The 23,865-nt window shown below is 46.1% G+C and overlaps 1 protein-coding gene and 1 long non-coding RNA gene across 3 annotated transcripts in view; one reads left to right on the top strand and one right to left on the bottom strand.

Annotated features, from left to right (window-relative positions):
- LOC121289950 overlaps nucleotides 1-15,838 on the top strand; it is a 29,062-nt gene extending 13,224 nt beyond the window's left edge. Inside the window, exon 2 of the long non-coding RNA XR_005945678.1 lies at nucleotides 15,545-15,838. This is a non-coding gene — a long non-coding RNA (uncharacterized LOC121289950). The remainder of the gene's footprint in view (nucleotides 1-15,544) is intronic.
- LOC121289949 (zinc metalloproteinase-disintegrin-like batroxstatin-2) overlaps nucleotides 1-19,981 on the bottom strand; it is a 54,248-nt gene extending 34,267 nt beyond the window's left edge. For both annotated transcript variants that reach the window (XM_041209961.1, XM_041209962.1), the window contains exons 1-8: nucleotides 19,790-19,981; nucleotides 16,508-16,596; nucleotides 15,667-15,743; nucleotides 12,077-12,155; nucleotides 8,179-8,255; nucleotides 7,772-7,955; nucleotides 5,779-5,841; nucleotides 3,938-4,006 (exon numbers count right to left, since the gene is read on the bottom strand). In XM_041209961.1, the coding sequence (XP_041065895.1) occupies nucleotides 3,938-4,006; nucleotides 5,779-5,841; nucleotides 7,772-7,955; nucleotides 8,179-8,255; nucleotides 12,077-12,155; nucleotides 15,667-15,743; nucleotides 16,508-16,596; nucleotides 19,790-19,850 (699 nt within the window). In that variant the 5' untranslated portion in view covers nucleotides 19,851-19,981. The remainder of the gene's footprint in view (nucleotides 1-3,937; nucleotides 4,007-5,778; nucleotides 5,842-7,771; nucleotides 7,956-8,178; nucleotides 8,256-12,076; nucleotides 12,156-15,666; nucleotides 15,744-16,507; nucleotides 16,597-19,789) is intronic.
- Nucleotides 19,982-23,865: the final 3,884 nt, after the last annotated feature.

Here is a 23,865-nt window from a genome sequence, read left to right as displayed (position 1 = left end):
TAACTGTCATGAAGCTATTAATGTATATTACATTATTGGAAAATATTTTTCTTTTAAAATAGAGGTTTAGTCTGTGGATGTGTCTTAACTGGATTAAAACCAGCTAGTCTGGGTGCTTTGATGTGTACTAGTATTGATATGCAAGAGAGATAGAGTGCATTTGCATTTTTTGAATAGACCATTTAATAAGTGGGGTGAAAACTGACACCTATCTAGCAGATACCAAGCAATCTGTTTACATTACTAATAAAATTGGTGCTATGAAAGGGGTTTTATTGTAAAAGGTGGAGTTCAAAGAGGCTGGTGATACAATGAGAATTTACATTCAGTGGGCGGTGGTAGGGATAACTTCATCAGTTTTCGGGTGTGCAGAGCAGAGGCAATGTGAGATTAAAAAGCAGAGGCAAGCCTCCAACTGTCTCTACAGGAACCAAAGTGAAAAGAACTTCATTTTGAATTCGTAAGGTAAAAATGCTTTGCCTGGCATCTGGTTAAGTCAATGGGTTGCTGTTGCCTTCATGGAGATTAGTTTGGGAATTTGTTAAAAGTTATGATCATAGTAATTTGTAGCCATGTGTAAATATATTTTAACCTGTATAAATTGATAAAATGTTTCATTTAGTTTAATGTAAAACTGCAAGAACTGATGGTCTGATTCCTGAATTTAGAGTCACATCTCAAACATAACACTTAAAAATATAGGTTATGACAGTTGTTGAAAGTTTCCCTCTGTGATTTTTAAATAACTCCACTTTACCCACTGCATTGTTCATAACAGTAACCAACACCATCTCAACAGAGCCTTCCTTAGGACTGTCACAAGCAGGCAAGGAGGACCAGCAATGCGACATGGGGAGTGGTGAACCTTTCCCCAGCATTAGAACACAACTTTCCGGCCGCATGTTTACCAGGTGGATATCCATTGACTGAATCAGGCAGAAGACATTGTGTGAATCACAACTGTTTTATTGTTTCACTGCAATTCAGTACAAAACACCAGTTTCCACTTTTCCCTTCTGGATCCTCTCCCTGTTCAGAAGCAAACCCAACAACTGAGGGAAAATACCCAACTCTTAAATACAGGCTTCAGTGCGCATCACCTGCTCTCAATCCGCTCTGAAGCTTGTCCTGCTTTCCTCTTAAAGGGACCTGCATTTCTAACAGTGTCATGTATACCTGTAGTTAGAGATTAATAGTTACCCCATATCATGTACACTCACTTGGAGGCAGCTAACATTACAGCAATGACTGCGTTTCAAAAAATACTTCATTAGTTGCCCAGTGCTTCGAGATGTCTTGAGGTTGTGAAAGGCGCTAGAGCAATGCAAATTCTCTCTTCTTTCTTAATAGCTGCAGAAACGTGCAGGTTGATTTTACAAATGTGACAGGGATGATGGAGCGCATTCTATTCATGTCGAGGAATATTTTCCTGATTTGAGTACCACACTGTTTCCACATGGGCTGCAGCACAGATAGATGCTGTATGAGGTTCCTTCTCTTTCTGGCCTAAGGATGTGTCTGAGGCACAGGTCGGAATATCCCAGTCCCAACACGGAGGACTCTCCTGCGGCAGGGCTGGCCAGCCAATGAAATCTCCATTCACACCAGCTGGATCCAAAAATCCCACCAGCGTGAGGGGCTGGACAATGCTGGCCACAGTCTCAGAAGGTTACATACCCAACTGTACTCCACTGTGACAATTCTCCATTCCTCACTGCACTCTCCAGTGACTGAACAGGATGGACCTGCGAATTTAGACCCAACTAAGGGAGAGATCTTTGCACCTCAGGTGAGGTTACAGGAACACCTCAACAACACATTCCCAATTGGTATCATCCGAGATTTAGCTTCTCACTGGAACCTCTCTGTGATGACTGGCCCAAAAAACTTCAGTAAAAATCCAAGAAAACATAAGGAACACCTCAATTTCAAGCTGAATTTCATCAGAAAAATGAGTTAATTCGGTCCAGCAGGGATCAATCCTTCAGGTGTGAGGGTAAATGCCTCTGTATGATGTCTTGGCAAGGCCAAAAGATTGCATTTAAAGGCAAATGAAAATCCTTAGCCAATGAAGTGAAGAGGAGCCACAGGTAGTTGGGACATTTGTACTAAGGTAATGGGAAAGCCATGACCCCCCCAAGCCGTATACCATCCTGATTTGGAGCTGGATCATCACCGGGTTTATGTCCTGGAACAAACAGTACTGTGGGTGTACCTTCAACCAGATGGACTGTAGTGGTTCAAGAAGATGGCTTACCACTACCTTCTCAAGACAAGGAATGGTCCTGCCAGTACCACCTGTACCGCGAGGTCAGATACAAAACATCAACAAACACTGCAGTTTGGCAAGGGCATACAAACAGAAACGTAAAAAACAGGAGCAGGGGTAGGTCAGCTGGACCTTCAAGCCTGCTGCACCATTCAAAATGATCATGGTTCATCCTCCATCTCAACGCCATACTCCCAATCTCTTCCCATACCCCTTGACACCTTTAGAGTGGGAAGGTGATGGTGTAATGGTATTGTCACTGGACTAGTAATCCAGGGACCCAGGGTAGTGATCTGGAGACCTGGGCTCAAATTCCACTCTGGCAGATGGTGGAATTTGAATTCAATAAAAATCTGGAATGAAAATGATGAGGAGAATAATGATGACCATGAAACCATTGTTGATTGTTGTAAAAACCCATCTGGTTCACTAATGTCCTTTAGGGAAGGAAATCTGCTGTCCTGACTGGTCTGGTCTATATGTGACTCCAGACCCACAGCAATGTGGTTGATTCTTAAATGCCCTCCAAACAAGGGCAATTATGGATGGGCAATAAATGCTGGCCTAGCCAGCGATGCCCACATCCCATGAATTAATTTTTAAAAAAGTCTACGAATCTATCTATTTCTTTCTTAAATATATTCAGTGAATTGGCTCCACAGCTTCTGTGGTAGAGCATTCCACAGGTTCACCCCTACCCCCCGAGTGAAGAAATTTCTCCTCATCTCAGTCCTAAATGGCCTACCCCGTACCTTGACATTGTGACCCCTTATTCTAGACCCCCCAAGCGAGGGGAAACTTCATCCCTGCATCCAGTCTGTCCACCCCTGTCAGAATTTTATATCTTTCAATGAGATCTACTCTCATTCTTCTAAACTCCAGTTAACACAGGCTTAGTCGGCCCAATCTCTTCTTATACAACAATCCCGCCATCCTAGGAATCAGCCTGGTGAACCTTTGCTGCACTTCCTCTATGGCAAGTATATCCTTTCTTAGGTAAGGAGACCAAAACTGCAGACAGTACTCCAGGTGTGGTCTTACCAAGGCCCTGTACAGGTGCAGGAAGACATCCTTGCTCCTGCACTCAAGTCCTCTCACAATGAAGACCAAGGAATGACCTTCATAGGAAAAATGCTTAGGAACATGATGGTGCAAACAGCATCAAAACTTCATTGGTCACTCTTGAGCGACTCTTCAGTGAGAAATCTCTGGAAAAACATACAATTCCTCATGCAGCAGAGAGTTAAGCAGAGTGATAGGTGCAGATCAGAAGCTACAATGCCTTCAAGAGAATGCTCCCAGTCTTGGGTGGAAGCTTTGAAGGCAGGTGCTGAGGAGCTAAAAACAAAAAACTGCGGATGCTGGAAATCCAAAACAAAAACCTGGAGCTTCCTGATAAGTGAAGGGAAATCCAGCCCTTGCGAACATCAGCTGCTCAGCGACAGCTTCAGATGGAAGGTGGGAGTTTGGGTGAAGCAACTGCTCCAGAGAAAGGTCACCAGGCCAATCCTTGGCCAGGAATGGTAGAAAGCAGGAGCGAAAAGCAATGAAAAACAAGTGACAAAAGAATTTTCAAACAGGAGGCTAAAAATCCACTTGAATGGGAATAGTTGCTATCCATCGGTCAGAAAGCAGTGGGGGCAGTTTCACAGTGTTAGAATGGCTTACCAGATTAATGTGGTTCACTGCCTCAAACACCCTCTTTCTCACTTCTGCGAGCGAGCCAAGATGTTGGAACTGAAAACCAAACAGAAAGACAGAGCCGTTAGACACAGAACATGCAGTCACATGCCTTCAACCCATCAGAACCATTGTACTTTGTCCAGTATACTGAGCACCGAGTGCTCCATCTCACTTCCTCAGTGTGATCAACATCCAATGCAGCACTGAGGGAGTGCTGCACTGTCAGAGCTGCTGTCTTTCAGGCGAGATATTAAAGTGAGGCCCAGTCTAACCTCCCAGGTAGATGTAAAAGATCCCATAGCACTCTTTTAAAGAAGAGCAAAGGAATTCTTCCTCATTTCCTGGCCAGTATTCATCCTTTAGCCACTGTCATGACAAACATCAGCTGGTCACAATTCAGCTGCTGTCTGAGGAAGTTTGCAGTGTCTGATATTCATTTACTGGACAGGGTGTGAGCAACACTTGAAAGGCCAGCATTTATTGCCCATCCTTGGCATGTTTCCCACATGAGAACAGTGACAACACTTCAAGGGCACTTCATTGGTTGTGAGGTGCTTTGGGGGTCCCTGACATCATGAAAGGTGACAGAGAAATGCATGTGCTTTCTTTAAAAGAAGGAAGTATCATCGAATCATACACATAGTTAGGTCATAGACTGGATAGCAAGCTAGCTCCAAAAGAGAAAACAGGGAGAATGGCTGAAGGATAATTACTCAGACTGGCAAAAGGTGGAAAGTGGTTTCCCAGGGGGACTAATGCTGGAATCACTGTTGTTCACAACTTGCATCAATGATTTGGACTTGAAAATCATGAGTACAATTTCAAAACTTGCAAAGACTTCAAAAGACTTGCAGAATGAGCATGAATGTAGTTGGAAAATGGATTTCAATCTAATTAGGTGTGAGGCGGTACATTTTGGTGGGAAGAGCACATATGCCTTGGAAAATAAGAGTCTGAATGTGTTTGAGGAGCAAAAGAGATTGAAGAGCACAGGTATATAAATCTGATAGATAACGTGGGTTTATAAGACCATAACCTAAAGGCTGGAGGAATGGATTAACTGAGAAATAGAGGCTAAATATTGTACAGAGCACCCTTAGAGTACTGTATTCAGTTCTGGTCTCCAAGGTGAAAAAGGACTGATGCACTGGAGAAGTCACAAAGGAGATTCACAAAGATGGAGCAGATGCACTTAACAGTAAAGGCTGGGACTCTTTTCTCAAAGAAGGGCAGGTTCAGGGTTGGCCTGATAATAGTCTTAAAGATAACCAAAGAGTTTGGTAGGCTGGGTATGGAGAACAAGTTGCCATTTCTGGAGAGAGGTCAAAAACCAGGAGCCCTAAATATAAGATAGCCACCAACAAATCAAACCAAGGAAACGCAGGAGAAACTTGTGTCGCCAGAGACTGGTGAGAATGTGGAACTCGCTATCACAGGGAGTGGTCAGGATGAACAGTATAGGCATATTAAGGCAAAGCTGGAAAAACACAAGGGAGAAAAGAATAGAGGCTAAAATGCAATAAGGTGGGAGGAAGCTTGTGTAGAGTATTGACACCAATATGGACCGGTTGGGCTGAAAGGCCTACTTCAGTGCTGTACACTCAATGCGAACATCTCGTTAGGTTACTGCCCTAATTATTCTCAGATTTTAGCTTAAGATTTTCATCAGGACATGCATAAACCTGGCATGAGACTTCCCACACAAGTCTGCCAAGGACAAACTGGATCTGACAGCAGTCTTCCACACCCGGCACCACTCAGTGGAATGACCAGTAGCTGAGAGTCAGGCAGCGTCAGTCGCCTGGTGTAGTGAAAGCTGAACTCACCTCAGAGTGATCTGCCACCACGTACATTTCAATGTATTTCTTTGATTTCAGAAAATCACTTCTCTGCAAGATAAAGGAACAGTGAATGAGAGACAACCCAATCAATTCTCACCACCATCATCACTTTGACTGTAATTCATCACAAAATCTTGGTGCAAGCAAATAAATAGTGGCTGTAAGATCAAACCTGAATCTGAAGAAGCTGCTTATAGGATGTTGGATGCTGGGAGTGAGTTGCAGACTGGAATCTAATCGAGGGGTTTGGATGGCTTATATATAGAATAACAGATACCTGGGAGTGAGATACAGACTAGAATCTAATCGAGGGGTTCGGATGGCTTATATCTAGAATAACGGATACCTGGGAGTGAGTTACAGTCTGGAATCTAATCGAGGGGTTCAGATGGTTTATATATAGAATAACAGATACCTGGGAGTAAGTCACAGACTGGAATCTAATCGACAAGTTCAGCTGGTTTATATATAGATATTTAGCTACAATGTTGTTCCATTTGTCTGAACTGAGGAAGAGATGGATCAACAGACGTTCTCCTTATGAAATGGCAATTGTGAAGCTACCTAGCAAACAGGCCTTCACAGGTCATATCCGAATAAAAATATTTCTTCATTGTCCTGACATCACTCCATGCTTAAATACTGTTAAAGACTGTGCACAGTCCCATATGAACATACAAACATACGAATTAGGAGCAGGCTACTCGGCCCCTCAAGTTGCTCCACCATTCAATAAGATCATGGCTGATCTGATTGTAAACTCAACCCAACATTCCCTTCTACCCCGATAACCCTTCACCTCCTTGTTCATCAGAAATCTATCAACCTCTGCCTTCCACCACATGGACTGCAGCGGTTCAAGAAGGCAGCTCACCACTACCTTCTCAAAGGCAACCAGGGAAGGGCAATAAATGCTGGCCTAGCAAGTGATGCCCACATCCTGTGAAAGAATATAAAAAAAATTCAAAGACTCTGCTTTCACTGCCTTTTAAGGAAGAGAGTTCCAAAGGTTGGCAACCCTCAAAGAAAAAATTTCTCCTCATCTCTGTCTTAAATGGGCGACCCCTTATTTTTAATCAGTGACCCCTAGTTCTGGATTCTCTCACAAGAGGAAACATCCTCTCCACATCCATCCTGTCAAGACCCCAGAGGATCTTAAAGGTTTCTTAAAGTCGCCTCTTACTCTTCTAAATTCTGGTGGAAACAAGCCTAACCTGTCCAGCCTTTCCTTATAAGACAACCCGCCCATTCCTGGTATTAGCCTAGTAAACCTTCTCTGAACTGCTTCTAATGCATTTACATCTTTCTTTAAATAAGGAGACCAATACTGTACACAGTACTCCAGATGCAGTCTCACCAGTGATCTGTATAACTGAAGCGTAACCTCCCTACTTTTCAATTCCCCTCACAATAAATAATAAATTCTATTAGCTTTCCTAATTACATGCTGCACCTGCATACTAGCTGTTTGCGATTCATGCATTAGGACACCCAGATCCTTCCAAGTCTCAGAGCCCTGCGATCTCTCACCATTCAGGTAATCAGCTTCTTTTTTATTCTTCCTGCCAAAATGGACAATTTCACATTTGCCCACATTATACTCCATTTGCCAGACCTTTGCTCACTCACTTAACCTATCTATGTCTCTTTACAGCTTCCTTATGTCCTCTTCAAAATTTACTCTCCTACCTATCTTTGCGTCATCAACCAGTTAAGCAACAATTCCTTCGGGCCCCTCATCCATGTCATTTATATAAATTGTAAAAAGTTGAGGACCCAGCATTGATCCCTGTGGCACGCCACTCATCACATCCTGCCAACCAGAAAAAGACCCCTTTATGCCTACTCTCCGCCTCCTGTTAGCTAGCCAATCTTCTATCCATGTCAATATGTTACCCACTGCACCTTTTCCTCTTGTTCTCCTTTGTGGTTAACACACAGAAAACTCAGTGATAAAGAGCTGACTTGGTTTAAATACCTCACGATCGGAGCTAAAGGTTTCTTCCACTTTTGGCTCCAGACTGTCCTCCGAAGAGTTTACCACACCACAAGTTTTCAGGGGCAGCCTGAGCTCCTCATATTTGTACAGCGCGTGTTCATCGCTGTCTGAATCTTTCAGAGGCTCCATCAGATACCTTTGGCCATTAGTGCGGAGATAGCCACTGGAAAAGAGACAAGAGTCAACGAGGATATTGCATCTCAAGTTGTGTCAAGAGCCTCAAGCAGCAAAAAAAAATAAGATCCCAAACCAGAAATGGCCATTATGTCCCCAAACCCAATCCTTCTGTTAACCAGGCATGTATTACTCCAGAGGAGCTGGAAGGAGGTGTTAGTTACTGGCTCAGGTCTCCTGAGCAAATGTCATCCCTGATGCCCTAATCTTACCTGAATCCATCACAAGTGCTGAAGCTGGCCGAGGAACCTCCTTCCCCCTCGATGTGGCCATGGTAGTAGCAATGATCCTGCCCATGAGGGAGGGTGAAAAGTGGGGGGGGGGGGAAAAAAGGTGCTTGTCAATAATAAACATCACCCAGATAGCTTTTATTTAAGACCTGGCAATCAGAAGTTGTTTGGCAGTGAGATTCATGTGATCTATACAACCTTTCAGAAAACTCAGCCTTTCAGCCACAATCCAGTCAGAACACTGCAGGCAAATGCCATCCAATTTTCAACATGCTTGGATCCAATGTTGTGTCCTCCATATTCAGCCAAGTCCTGAGCAGTTCAGTTAACATTAAGTCAGAAGATTATGGGCTCAAGTCCCACTCTGGTGACCTGAACTCAGAACTCAGGCTGACACTCCACTGCAGGACTGGGAGACTGCTACACTGTCAGAGGTGCTGTCTTCCAAACGCAACATTCAACCAAGGCCCCATCTGCTCTGTGGCATTAAAGGATCCCACGGTACTGTTCAGAGACCCAGAAGGAAAAAAAACAATAAAAACTGGGAAAGAAGAGTCCTGGTCCAAACTGTTTTTCCTTCTGAGGAATATCAAGGTGATTATGACAGTGTCCGGGTGAACATTCATCCCCCAATCAACACCTAAAATACATGACCTTTTCAGCTATTTTGCTGCTGTTTGTGGGGGCTTACTGTGCACAAATTGGTTGCCCTGTGCCCCACAGTATAACAGCATCTCTACTTCATTAGGTGTAAAGTGCTTTTGGACATTCTGAGGTCATGAAAGGCCTTGTACAAATGCAAGTTATTTTCTTTTTCTTTGTATGAAGCAATAGTAACATATTTCACTGTGACAGAACTTGTACATCAGTTGCATCATATCTTGCATGTTACTTCCCCTATCAATGATGTTGTTTGGAAAAAGACCAATGCAAAACACCAAGTTTCCCCATTTTGCACTCACTTCTATCAGAGCAGTTAAACCTGTCCAACAGATTGTGGTGACTGAAAGAAAGGACAGAGTGAGAAAAACAGGGACAAGAATGAACTGGTGATTTGCACCTGGTGGCAGTAAAAAGAATGCCAAACATAGCTTAGGGGGCCCAATGGTACACAGGGATTCAAGTTGTTGCTAGCCTGATGAGGGTGGAATGGAGGAAAATCTGATTAATATTGTGGCAGGGACGTGTACGAATTAATGTGAGACAAAGAACACATCAGCCAGCTAGTCAGGAAATTTCACCAAGGTGTAGCCTCTATAAATCTCTGAGATGATGGATTATGTTTTTTTTGTGTGTTGATTGCCACAAATAAAGCAAGGCTTTTTGTTGAGTGGATTATCTCATTAAAAACAAGTTTCTCTGTTGCAACGTGTCTTGGAATGTACCTGTGTTCACTGTCAACAACAGGCATTCCATCTGGAACCTCCTGTGTTCTACCCTCTGTGAACTTAAAGCTATCCCAAACTTTGCTGCCTGCAGTGTCCTGACTCACAGCAAGAGCAATACACCCATCCCCTCTGGGATCACTGACCTCCTCTGTTAAGCAATGTCTCAAATTTACAATTCTCATCATTGTCACAGTGACCTACAACAGTGAAGGCAAGTATTTGATTGGCTGAAAAGCACTTTGGGACATTCGGTGGTGATGAAAGGCACAATAGAAATGCAGAAGAGGAAGAGGAGGTAATGAGAAAAGGAGGACCCAGAATATTCAGTCAAACACCACCTCCTTTACTAAAAGCAAAATAGCGTGGATTCCGGAAATCTGAAATAAAGACAGAAAATGCCGGAAAAGCTCAGCAGGTCTGGCAGCATCAGTGGAGAGAAAAACAGAGTTAATGTTTCGAGTCCATATGCCTCTTCCTCAGAGCCACGGGCCCGAAGCACTAACTCTGTTTCTCTCTCCACAGATGCTGCCTGGCCTGCTGAGTTTTTCCAGCATTTTCTGTTTTCAGTACCACCTCCTTTAACACTCCCAGTGGGTAAAAGCAGCAATTAAATATTTATGGAGTTCAGGGGGGGTTTGTTTTGAGCTTCTTATCTCGCCCTCCCTGTGTGACCATCATACCACAGACCATACCCTCACCAAGAGACTGACAGATGCCAATTCTCTCCTTGCGCGGTGAGGGTGCTGGCTGGAAGGATTTAACAGGGGAGTAACCTGGGGCTAGAGCTTCCTCACATCCCTCAGTACGTGTCGGCTTTCACAGGTGAAACGACAGCCTTGGACCCTCTCGTTTGGAGAAACACACTGACATTTCCAAGTGATCGTCGCATATAGAACATTTTCATTAGTTTTGGACAAGTGTAAAGTGTGCAATTCTAACGGTCACAGATCAGGAACCAAGACAGAGAGACAACCATCTGCCTCTGGAATTGCTAAATGAAATAAAAAGATTGAAGATTCTGGAAAGAAGCAACAGAGTTAGTCAGCACCTTCAAAAGGCAATCAAGTGGAAATGTGAAGCCACTTATCCTATTCGTTTTGGACCCTTGGTTGTGGATATGAAGATATAATGGTTATGTGTCTGGGTTTGTAACTAGAAACTTGGACTAATAATTCAGAGAGCATGACTTCAAGTCTCACCAGGATAATTTGAATGTGGTCCCAAACATCTGGAAATAGAAAGTTAGGGTCATGAAACTGTGGTATTGTGGTTAGAAACGCTACTTGTTCATTCATGCTCTTTCGAGAAGGGTATCTGCCATCCCTATCTGCTCAGAGATTACTATATGCCGTTTCAAGCTGGGGACCGTTTGAAACTAACATGTCAAGAATGTTTTTGCTTCAGTGTTTTATGCTTTTAACTCTATGAAGGTGGCCCTTCTGATGGCTGTTAGTTCAAGAAGATTTCCCACTCCCTGATATTAGGAGCCCAGAAGGAAATGGCAGATTGTATCCGATTCAGAGCACCTCACTTCACAGCCGCAATCCCAAGAATGGATCATCTTTCTTTCTCCAGTCTTCTCTGTCTGTACCCCTCCAGGAAGCGAGTGCTCCTTTTAATAATGCCTCACCATAGACATGACCACAAAACAGAAAACCTACTTCCTGACCTATGCCCGAAAAGCTTACCATCATTGTCAAAAAACAACAGCGACTTGCATTTACATAGCGCCTTTAGTGAGGTAACAACATGCCAAGATGCTTGTCAGGGTGGTTATCTGACACAATTTGACACCGAGCCACAAAAGAGATGTTGGTGCAGATGAACAAAGCTTGGTCAAGGAGGCAGATTTCAAGGAGGTTCTTAAAAGAGGAAAGACAAGTGGAGAGATATAGGGAGGGAACAAGTAGAGTGGAAAATACTGGTCGTGAGGACAAGGACATCAAAATTACTGGGAAAGGTGTGATTCAGTGAATCAGTGATTGCTGTGATGTCATGATGAATTTAAGGCCAAAGGTTAGATAGTTGGGAATTTGACAGTGCTGACGTTGCTGCAGCATGAACACCAGCAGAGACCAGTTGGGCCCAATTGGTTTGTTTCCATGTTGCAAAGTTCAACATAACCTTGCCTTGAAACTTCTGACAGAGTTTTGGCCAATGGCACAGTCTGTGGGAACAAACCAAAGTGCAAATTCGATTGATGCAGATCATTAAGGTGAGTCATCTGACTTGATCTTGTATGGGGAGAGAGATTAAAGATTAGGTTTGAGACAGTGTTGAGACAGAGTGACAGTACAACAGAGCCTAGACTCTGAAATGTTTCATGCGTAGTGAAGCAATTCGTGACATGGTGAGGTTCTGAAAGGCTCTTTGGAAAAGGCATGTGACAAATGGAATGAGCTCCTTATTGTACAGAAAATCATTGCTCTCTGCAACTCTGTCACCTCTTACCTTCAATCTAGCACAAACTAATGTGAGTGTGCCATACTCACTGGATAGAGAGGAGTGCTCGTCACTTCAGTCCCATTCTCCAAATAGTATGTCTCCGAGTAGTTCTTTGCAATTAGCTGCCTGTGGAATAGAGAGGCAAGTAAAGGGGTACACCTTTCAGAGGAGAGGAATGATGCACAAAGGAGCAAAAGATATTCTGGGTTGCCGTGCTGTGAAGTTAACAGAAATGTGTTGTTACCTTCCACAGCACAGTGTGTCAGTGACATTACGATGTTCGCATCGGAGAGGTTCTGTCTGGTGGATGTTAAGTACCCAGCAGTTAAAGGGAAGAAGGTGAACATGTCTTGGGTAATGATCAGTTAATTATACCAAATGTGGATATAAGGAAGATTCAGCTAGCACCAGGGGTGGGGGTGGGGGCGGAGGAAGAGTGAAGAGGGAAGAGGGAAGAGGGGGAGGGGAAGAAGGAAGAAGGAAGGGGGGGAAGGGAAGAGGGGAGAGGGGGTGAGAGAGGGGGAGGAAGGAAGGGGGGAGGAGGGAAGGAGGGGGAGGAGGGAAGGGGGAAAGAGGAGGGGGAGGAGGTGAAGGAGGGAAGGGAGGAGGGAAGGGGAGAGGGGGAGGAGGGAAGGGGAGGGGGAGGGGAGGAGGGAGAAGGGGGGAAGGAGAGGAGGGGGAAGGGGGAAGAGGGAGGGGGAAGGGGGAGGGGAAGGAGGAGGGAAGTGGGGGGAGGGGAGGGAAGGGGAGGGGGAGGGAAGGGGAGGGGGAGGGGGAAGGGGAGGGAGGGGGATGGGGAGGAGGAAGGGGGGAAGGGGGAATTGGGAGCGGGAAAGGTGGAGGGGGAGAGGAGGGAGGGGCAGAAGAGTGAAGAGGGGAGGGGAAAGGTGGAGGGGGAAAGGGGGGAGGGGGAAAGGGGAGAGGGGGAAAGGGGGAAGGGGAAGGGGAGAGGGAGAAAGGGTGGAAGGGGAGGGGGAAAGGGTGGAGGGGGGAAAAGGAGGGTGCAAAAGGGGAGGGGGAGAGGACTGGGGGCGGAGAGGAGCGGGGAGAGGAGTGGGGAGAGGGGGGTCAAGGGGGGAGAGGGGGAGGGGACGGGGGAGGGTGATGTGGAGAGGGATATGGGGGGAAGGGGGAGGGGAAGGGGGAAGGGGGAGAGGGAAGGGGGGAGAGGGAAGGCGGGAGGGAAGAGGAAGGGGGAAGGGAAGAGGGAAGGGGAAGAGGGAGAGGGGAAGGAACGGGGGAGGGCGAGGGGGGAGGTGGAAGGGGGGAGGGGGAGGTGGGATGGAGGGAAGGGGGGAGGGAAGGGGAGAGGGGATGAGGGAGAGGGGAGGCTGCAGGTGTGAGCGGGAGAGTGAAGGGGGAGCTGGAGAGGGGGAGAGGGAAGGGGAGGGGGATGGGGAGAGGGACTGCGGAGAGGGAGAGGGGGAGGGGAGAGGGAGAATGGGGAGAGGGAGAGGAGAAGAGGGGAGAGGGAGAGAGGGAAGGGGAAAAGGGAAGAGGGGGAGAGGGAAAGGGAAAAGGAAAAGGGAAGAGGGGAGAGGGAAGGGGGGAAGGGAAGAGGAAACAGGGAAGGGAAGGGGGAAGGGAAGAAGGGAGGATAGGGGGAGGGGTGTGAGGTGGGAGGGGGAAAGGGATCTTGGGGGGAGGGATGTGGGAGGGAGGGGGAATAGGGAGGGGGAGAGGAGATGGACGGGGGAGGGGGAGGTGGAGCGGGGTTGGAGGGGGGAGGTAGAGGGGGCAGGAGAGGGGGAATGGGGGAGGGGGAAGGGCAGAGGGAAGAGGGGGAGAGGGAAGGTGGAAGAGGGAAGGGGAAGAGGGAGGGGGAAGGGACGGGGAGGGCGAGGGGAGAGGTGGAAGGGGGGAGGTGGGAGGGAGGGAAGGGGAGAGGGGGAGGGAGAGGGGAGGAGGGTGAGGGGAGGAGGGAGGGGGAGGAGGGGGAGGGAGAGGGGAGGAGGTAGAGGGGAACGAGGAGGTGAGAGGAGGGGAGGGAAGGTGGAGAGGGGGAGAGAGAGATGGGAGGGAGGGAAGGGGAAGGCAGAGAGGGAGGGGGGAGGGTGGAGAGGGAGGGGAAGGGTGGAGAGGGAGAGGGTGAGTGAGGTAGAGAGGGAGGGTGGTGGGGGGGTAGAGAGGGAGGGTGGTGGAGGGGTAGAGAGGAGGGTGGTGGGGTGAGGAGGGAGTGAGGGTGGTGGGGGAGAGGGAGGGTGGTGGGGGGGAGAGGGAGGGATAGTGGTGGGCTGAGAGTGAGGGAGGGAGGCTGGTTGGGGGAGAGAGGGTGGTGTGGGGAGAGAGGGAGGGTGTTGGAAGGGAGTAAGGGGGAGTGAGGAGGAGGGCAGGAAAGAGGGAGGGGTGGAGGGGGAAGGGAGGTACAGAGAATGGGGGTAAGGTGGAGGGGAGAGTGTGGGTTAGGTTGGAATGAGGGGAGGAGTGAGGGAGTGTGAGGGAGAGTGAGGGAGAGGGGGACTGAGAGTCGAGGGCGAAGGGCGGGTGGTGAGGGTCGAGGGGGTAGTGAGGAGGGGGAGCTGGGGAGGGGGAAACAGGTTATTGGGGAGGGGAGGGGGAGGAAGAGGTGAAGGTTGAGGGGGAGCGGTGGGGGGAAAGGGAGGAGGAGTGGGGAGGGGGAGAGGGAGGGTGATGGGGGGAAGGAGGGAGGGTGGGGACAGTGGGAGGGGGAGAAAGGGAGCAGTAGGGAGGTGGAAAGATGAAGGGGATGGGGTGGGGAAGGCGGAGGGGAGGGGACAGGGGAGAGAACAGGGAGGGGTGTGAGGAGGAGGGCAAGTGAGGGGGAGGGGGAGAAGGCAGGAGTGGGGGAGAGTTAAAGTGGAGAGGTAAACTCTGTGGCTAGCAAACAAGTAGCCTCCAGCAAAACATCCTAGTCTCAGTGTGTGTCTTGAAGCTATTAATGTGTATAATATTATTGGAAAATATATCTCTTTTAAAATAGAGGTTTAGTCTGTGGATGTGTCTTAATTGGATTAAAGCCAGCTAGTCTGGGTGCTTTGACGTGTAATAGTGGGAGAGATAAGGGTGTATTTGCATTTTTTTTAATGCAGCATTCAAGAAGTGACTGGTGATACAATGAGAATTTACATTCAATGGGCGGTGGTAGGTATAACTTCAGCTTTCGGGTGTGCAGAGCAGAGGCAACATAAGATCAAAAGGCAGCTGTAAGCCTCCAACTGTCTCCACAGGAACCAAAGTGAAAAGAACCTCATTTTGAATTCGTAATGTGAAAATGCTTTGCCTGGTGTCTGGTTTAGTCTATGGGTTGCTGTTGCTTTAATGGAGATTAGTTTGGGAATTGGTTAAAAGTTATGATCGTAGTAATTTGTAGCCATATGTATATATTTAACTTGTGTAAATTAATAAAATGTTTAATTCAGCTTAATATAAAACCTCTCGGTGGTCTGACTCCTGAATTCGGAGTCACATCTCAAACAGAACATTTAAAGCGAATGGTTAGGGCAGTTGCTTAAGGCTTCTCTCTGGTCATGACACAATGTCTTCCTCACAAGCAGGCTTGTGAATTCCATTGACATACAACAGGGAAGGATCAGGGACAACATTCACTTTCTACCCAGCAATGCAGGCTTCAAAATGGGAATTATTGGAGTAACTAAATAAAGAAGACAACACTTACTGGTTCTTCTCAAGGTGGATGAATCGTGTCTTACCCTCTACAGTGACTTCAAACTGGACAACAGGTGGATAAAGACCCTGGCACCAAATAGAGGGGAAATTAAACTCATGTCAGAACCAACTTGGAATTTGTTCAGATCATTTCTCCCATTAAAATTTGTTGTTTTTTTTAATCAATTCTCAGCTTCTTTCGATTACATAATCTCCTTGTCTCCATTCCCACTTCCTCTCTTTCACAGCAGGAACCAAATGCCAACAATGTAAGAGCATCTGTCTTGCTGCTGGTCACTTTCCTTATACTCTGTTCATCTCATGATATACCTCGCTCACGACTAAACCGCTCCTCCGTCACTATCCTCCTGTTTACCTGTCTCATTTTAAACCCCTCTCATTATTAACCCCCCTCCCCTCTCCTATCGTTGTTGTGGGTTTTAGATGAAGTTGCCCTTGGTTAAGAGTGGTGGAGTCTTCTGGAGACAAGGCTGTTGGTTAACTTTAACTTTTATGGAACATTCTACTATGTACAGTACAAGACTTAGCACGAAGCTTCACATAGAACTACCTCTCAGCATCCTCTGTTGGTCATGTGATCTTACATCACTGATGATGTAAACTGTCTATTTACATATTTAACATTAACCCTTTCCACTACACCCCTCTGTCACTTATCCTCCTGTATTCCTGTCTCACGATAAACCCTTCTCATTATTTCCCCCCATGTCATTCTGCTTGTTGTGATAAAGGTCCCATCTCCTGTTAATACTGATGAAGGTCTGATTTGTTGGCAACACTGCTGTGTTGAGAAGATGTGCGAACCCCTCTTCCTGGGTCTTTTACAGTACCTCACTCTCTCGTTTCTGCTTCGCGTGAAATCTCCGTGGTTTCACCACTTGATAGCTCTGCACATCGGGCAGTTTGGACGCTGAGGTCACTGCAAACACACAACAGGCACCCATCAAACTCCCATTTCAGATGCGCAAGAATCAAGTGAAGGGTTGAAGACAGAGGATCGACCATTTGAATTAGATGGGCTGGGCAGGACCGGGGAGCCCTTTCTCACAAGTCCTTTATCCTTAGCTGACCCAGTCTTTCTCCCTCCTCTGGCAAGGAAATTACCCGATTTACTGGGGTGCACAGGAATCGGGGACAGACATTGTGATGCTCAATTTCAATATGACTGTATAAGTCAGGCCCCATTGGCCAGCTGAGGGGAGGCAGTGGTATCGACACTGGACTCGTAATCCAGAGACCCCAAGGTTCCAATCCCACTCCGAGGACCCGGGTTCCAATCCCACCACGTCAGATGGTTAAATTTGAACTCAATATAAATCTGGAATTAAAAGTCTGATGATGACCACAAAACCATTACCGATTGTTGTAATAAACCATCTGGTTCACTAGTGCCTTTTAGGGAAGGAAACTTGTCACCCTTATCCAGCCTGGTCTACATGTGACCCCAGACCCACAGCAATGTGATTGACTCTTAATAAATGCCCCAACTAGGAATGGGGAACAAATGCTGGCCCAACCAGCGATGCCCACATCCTAAAAATTATACCCAATAAACCCAATAAATATACCCAATAAAAGAATGTTCTTCTAGAACAGGCCTGCATTCCATCCACTACTTGCAGCCTTTATTTATTTTGTTGACATCCGACGCTTGACTGAATGTGTACCCCAAAACCAATTTGTGATTGGGAACACAAGGGCAACCAGATATCAGAACTGAAAACTACACTGGGGGGGAAAGAAAGAGTTCGGTTCCCTGTAATCACTGTGGCATGTAAGGCTGGGCCTGTGTTTCATCCCATCACTTGGACTCAGGTACAGTTTGATGATTTTGTTCAGTGCCTCTGATGTGGGATGGGTGGGGGGTGGGGTGGGGGGGTGGGGGGGTGAATGGAGGGTCAGATGTTTTTGCCCATACAGATTGGGCTGCTTTTGGCCACTGCTTTACTTAATGTGAGACTTTGATGCATCTCTCTGTGTCAAGCAGACAGCCATGCACATTGCCTTAATGTATTGAACATTAACCATAGCCCAGTGGTTATGGTACTGGGTTTATAAACCCCAAGATCAAGAGATCAAATCTCACAATGGCAAACTATGAAACAATGTAACTTCATCTGAAAACAGATGGAAACGTGTCTGTACTCGAAAGAGTTACAGAAGAGGAAACGGTACCCTCTCCTCTCCCCTCTGCAACCCCACCCCAGGTGGGTAGAAAAGCAGCTTTTCCAGAGTGAAGGCCAGATATGATGCATTGTGAAATTCAGTCTTACCCCCACCCACTGGCCGCCCACACCAATCCAAGTTGACGCAAGATGCCTGAAGCCTGAGAAAAAAGTTTGTTTGAGTGAGGAAAATGGCAGCAGTTTCAACTCTGGTTGGACTTCGCAGCATGGAAGCCAGTCGGCCTACAGGCCATCACTCCACCAAAGCCTGCAGCCCCCTAGCTCCATGGTAACCATGGTAGTGGCTGTCGTGAAGCTGATGCTGAGGGAGGGTACTCAGCCCCTCACTGACCGGGAGTCCTGGGATCATTTAGAATGATTAAAGGACGTAAGAACATCAGAAATAGGAGCAGGAGTAGACCCTGAGCCAGCTCCACCATTCAACATGGCTGAGCATTGCTCCATTTTGCTCCCTATAATCCCTTAAACTTCAGAGATCGAAAGGTCTTTCTACCTCAGCCTTAAGCATACTCAATGACTGAACATCCACATCCTCTGGGGTAGAGAATTCCGAAGGTTCACAACCCTTTGAGAGAAGAAATTTCTCCCCAATCTTCCTTACGCTGAGACTGTGCCCCTGTGTTCTAGGTTCCCAGACAGGGGAAACAACCTCTTAGTGTCTACCCTGTCAAACCCCTTCAGAATCTTGAACATTACAATGAAATTGCCTCTCACTTTTCCAAACTCCAGAGAATATAGACCCACTTCACTCTGTCTCTCATCCCTGGGACCAATCTAGTGAACAATGCTTTAAGGGCAAGTCAGGTTGATGATATATTTTGGAATAGGGTCCTCAAAGAGTTTTAGCAGTACTAATCCTAATAATAAACCTCAAAGACTCTTCCATTAAGACGTAATGCTTAGAATCATTACAGTACAGCAGAGATGGTGGTCATTGGGCCCATCAAGTCTGTACTGGCTCCTTTGAAGAATATTCCAGTTAGTCCCACTCCTACACACTTCTCCCAAATCCTGGACATTTTTAATGCTTTAAGTGTTTCTCCAATTCCCTTTCACAAGGTATTAATGAGTCTCTTTCTGCTGCCTGATCAGACAGTGCACTCCGAATCCTAAGCACTTATTAGGTATAAACCTTTTTCTTTATTTTCCTTCTGGTTATTCGGCCAATTGCCTGTGATCTCTGGTCACTGACTTTTCAGCCAATGACAACAGCTCCATTCATGATTTTAAACCCCTCTCATAGTCTCCTTAACGCTCTCTGTTCCAAGGAGAATGATGCTAAGTCTCAGCAGGGCTATGACGATACTGAATAGCACAGCACGAGATTTCACATGGCAAATACAGTCAGTCAACGTTGACAGTTTCCAGGTTGCATCTGAATCTTAGAAGCTGTAATGATCGGTTTTAATTCCCAAAACCAGGTATCATGAACTACAATCAGCAAAACCAGAGGAACAACGTAAGAACACAGGAAATGGCCAGAGAACACACTGGATAAGATGACTGAGCAATGCAGCAGGTGACATGGTCACACAGGCAATAGGCCAACAGTCTCCGCACCACTGATCAAACATCTGACAGGTCAGGGAGCCCCATAACAGGAAAGGCACTGAAATCTTGGCAAAGGGTTAATTGGAGAGTCACAGTCAACTCCTGCTGTGAGCATGCAAGTGTGGAAGTCACTTAAAGACAGGGTCAGACTTGGTTGTGATGCCTGTGCAGCCAAATAGCCCTCACTACATGACAAATGGCTACTTGGTAAATCACTGGAGGACAATCAGTGCCCATGGAGTCAAACCTCAGAGTCAAACCCTTGGGTAAGGGAGTGTTAAAAATCTATGTTCACCATTAAAAGTACACAGTGAATTTATTTGGAGTAATTCTGATGAGTGGTACACAGCTTAGTAAGAGGGTGTAAAAGCTTACCAAACTCAGGAACAACGGAACAGAAGAGCAGAAAGCACAGCAAACATTGGGTGCCAAACATGCTTCCCGGTGGCTTCGCCTGTGTTCGAGGCAGCAGGGCAAGCAACGTCTAAACCGCCTCCGAAAGTGTTTCTACTGCTTTGTCTGCAAGCGCTTTAACTCTGCTCCTGTTTCCTCATACTGCAGTGGGTTGTTACAACTTGTAAGAGGAGGAGTGTCATAAAGTAAGTCGTGAACAGTGTTTAACCACAATGTCAGTGTCACAACAAACAAGAATTGTTTCACAAGAAATGTTGAAAATTACTAATCAACTTTAGACACAGGGAGGAAACCAAAAATACCCAGGTGGCATCTAACAAAATAATCTGGCTCCGTTTTTCAGGACTGCCTTTTAACTTCCTCTTTGTCAAACTCAGGCTAGCCCATGATCCTGCTGGCTGCATGCCAAAGCCATGCGAATAACCAACAAGTCCTACTGTCTCCGTCAAAAGCCTGTTGCATTCCAAGAGGTTGCCACTTCTATGACGTGACTTAACTTCTGATTTATGTACATTAATGTTTTACTGGAGTAATCAATGTTTGATCCTAGTCTCTGATGCTAATTCAGCCAATGACAGAGTAACACAGGTCCCAACACTTTCTGGCGGACTCTCAGCAATATCCCAGAGGAATCCCATAGAGATGGATTTCCTTCTCTCGCAGCAACCTTGATATAAAAATCAAAATAGAGATTTCTTCACCATCCTGAGCAACCATTGTCTGTGTGCATTCCTGTTCAGGAGGTCATTCTTCACCTGCAGAAGAGCAGTGAGTTGTTCAAAGCTTTGGGTGCCAGTGAGAGAAAGAGAGAGAGAGAGAGAGAGTCTGAGCTGGGAGACGAAGACAGAGACAGATAGTTATGGGGAAGACAAATAGAAATGTGGGAAGACAGGGCTAGGCAAAGTGACAAGCAGACACAAAGAAGACTACTGCACAGGGGAACAGACAATCTTGATAGTGCCCTGGATGTACATTATGAAGACGTTTTCCTGTACGATAATGCCAACATTTCTCACCAGATCTCACAAGGCCTTTTAGACATGAATTATTGGCATACATGATTCTTCTCGAAGAACAGATCCAGAGAAGTCTAAGCATTACATCTGGGGATGGAAACAAGCCTTGACCGGAATTCACAGATTCTTGCTTCATTCAACTGCCATTTGTCGTGTTCAATTGCTCAGTTTGATTCTGAGAGTCCGGTATCTACGCTCACTGTGCTTGATTGTTGAAGCCTGGGTGTTGATTCAGAACAAAGTACAGACATCACAGAAGCAGCTGGAAGCTAGAGCAGGGGTAACCATGGAGGCAGATATTTGGTGATTGCAGAGATATTTTAAAATTCCTGTAAATAAACCTGTTGCATATTTAGAGACGAGTCTCATCTCCGACATATAAAACATACAACGCCTAGCACTGTCCTTCACTTGTAGGACAGGGCTCACGTCATCTCATGGTCTCAACCCTCGACAACAGATGCCACTGAACTCTGAGCCAAGAGGCCATCCTGTGGTTTCGAAGTTGCTCTGCAGAAACCCATCTATTAGTGGATGATAAACAGTTGTGAGGATAGAAAGTGAGAGAAAGTTTTATTTTGTGGAGTCTCTACAAAACCTTGATATGTTTAGAGCATCAGTCCTAAGTTGCAGCTTGAGTTTATGCCATACTATACTATGGCCATGCTTACTAAGTGTTGGAAAGGCTTTTACAATTGAGTGACTGCTTTGCACAGGGCAGGAACTTTTGTGGTCAAATTAGCATCTTTATTGCAACAGTATTTTTAAAAAAATTAAATTCTAATTAGTCTTTCATCAAAGACTACCACAGAATCAGAACTTTTCACCCTGGGGAAAAACATATATAAAGCTGGCCATGAGTACAACAGGCAGAGGCAGATAAATACGAATTTTGTCAACAGTCTGGCCCTGTGACTTGTTCGTTGTCATTGACTGTGAGATCACCTGGAATGTGGAAGTTCAACAGGGAACTCTTTCCTCCTGAGTTGAAAGGACAAGTTTACATCCGATGGTCTCAATATTGTTCAAGAAGTAAACACCCCTTGAAAACTTCCTGTTATAATTTCAGCATCTATCATTGAAGGAAAAACAGCTTCTGAACTATCAGTTTTGTTCCCTGACCAAGCCCTTGTTTAGGATTTAAGTTTTGTAGTGATGTTAGAACAGTTCTTGCCTCGAGTCTAAGTCTGCGTGGTGACATGTCCATGGAGTTAGACAGAAACATGGCAGGATGACACTGAGCTCACCTACAGCAGTCAGGAAGAGTGATTGACTCTGGACTTGACAGCTTGTATTTATATCCGGCAAATTGGATGAAAATTTACACCGAGCCATATAAGGAGATATTAGGTCAGATTTGGTCCACGAGATAGTTTTATGGAGCTTCACGATGGAAGGAAGCAGAGGTAGGGAGGTGGAGAGGTTTAGGGAGGGAATTCAGGTGCAGGCAACATAGCCACCAATGCTGCGGTGAAGGAAACTGGAGATGCACAAGAGGCCAGGGTTGGAGCGAACCAGGGATCTCAGAGAGCTGGAGGCACTTGGAGAGATAGGCAGCAGTGAGGTCCTTGTAGGGGATTTGAACAAGAGGATGAGAGTTTTAATATTGAGGCTCTATTGGATCAGGAGCCATTGTAGGTCAGCGAACACAGGGGGTGATGGGTGAACGGGACTTGGTGTGAGTTTACACATGGGCCGCAGAGTTTCAGATGAGTTTAAGTTGATGGAGAAGTGGGTACAGCTCAGTTACAGATTAGAAGTACATTGATCCCCAGTGAACTATCATCTCCAGTTTACATTGATGTTTTGCCATTGGATATCAGGGCTACATTTAATTGCCTCCCATCCTGGTGAAAGTACGGAATGCCTTAACATATTCTCAAGTTTGAATCCTTGAATTCAAAAGCAACCTGTGTCCGATCATGTGCAAGCCTTTCAGAATTGTCAGTTCAGTAATGCTGCAGGCAGTGTTTCAATCAGAACATTCCAGCTCACGGGGCAGGAAATCCATCTGCATGTTGAGAAACTCCCCTCCGGATCCTGAATCTTAAAAAGCACGAGTGGGTGGAAAGCTTGCCACAAACTAGCCTGATTGCCCATCAGAGAGGAACAGGCCCCCGAAGGTGGGAAATTTCCTGAGAATGCAGCTTTACACATGGGGAACAAAGCAGACTTTACAGAGTTCTTGCTAACCGCTCCTTCCACATTTTTTCACCTTAGCTCTCACTTTTATTTGCTGAGATTTCTGCTCGCTGCAGTCCATGTCACATCACAGAAAGAAGTCATTGAAATTGCCTCATTGTCCGGCCTTATTACGCTGACTTTATTCACATCTTTAGACACTTGCTTGCTCAAAACAATGAGAGAACATTCTTCCAGCGCCGTTATTATGAGACCATGACTTACGCCGTGTGAATGGAGTGGGGGAATGGTCAGGCATAATCAAATGGAATCAGGCAACATGACAAACATACGGACTAGGAGCAGGAGTAGGCCACTCGGCCCCTCGAGCCTGCTCCGCCATTCATGGCTGATCTGATGGTAGTCTCAACTCCACACTCGTGCCTACCCCTGGTAACCTTCCACCCTCTTGCTTATCAAGAAGCTATCCACCTCTGCCTTGGAAATATTCAAAGACTCTGCTTCCACCACCTTTTGAGGAAGAGAGTAAATTTTCCTCATCTCTGTTTTAAATGGGCGACCCATTATTTTTAAACAGTGACCCCTAGTTCTAGATTCTCCCACAAGAGGAAACATCCTCTCCACATTCACCCTGTCAAGACCCCTCAGCATCTTATTTGGTTCATATTACAGGAGGAATAGATCTGGCTTGGCAATCCCAGAGGTCAGTAGATCACTTGTTATTTTGATCCAGTGCCCTGCATGATAACCTGGAAGGCAATGCTTCCCAAACTATATTTCCTGACTGTGACCCCTTTTTAATGCTTTTAACTTGCTCTGACCCCAGTGAGAGTCAGATGGAGTTGTGGGAGTGGGGGTGGGTTGTCGGGGGAGGAGTTG

The sequence above is a fragment of the Carcharodon carcharias genome, chromosome 17 (genome assembly GCF_017639515.1).
Source record: "Carcharodon carcharias isolate sCarCar2 chromosome 17, sCarCar2.pri, whole genome shotgun sequence".
NCBI lineage: Eukaryota > Metazoa > Chordata > Chondrichthyes > Lamniformes > Lamnidae > Carcharodon > Carcharodon carcharias.
The sequence above is the reverse complement of the archived record's forward strand: the minus strand, read 5'-3'. Positions and strand labels throughout refer to the sequence as shown.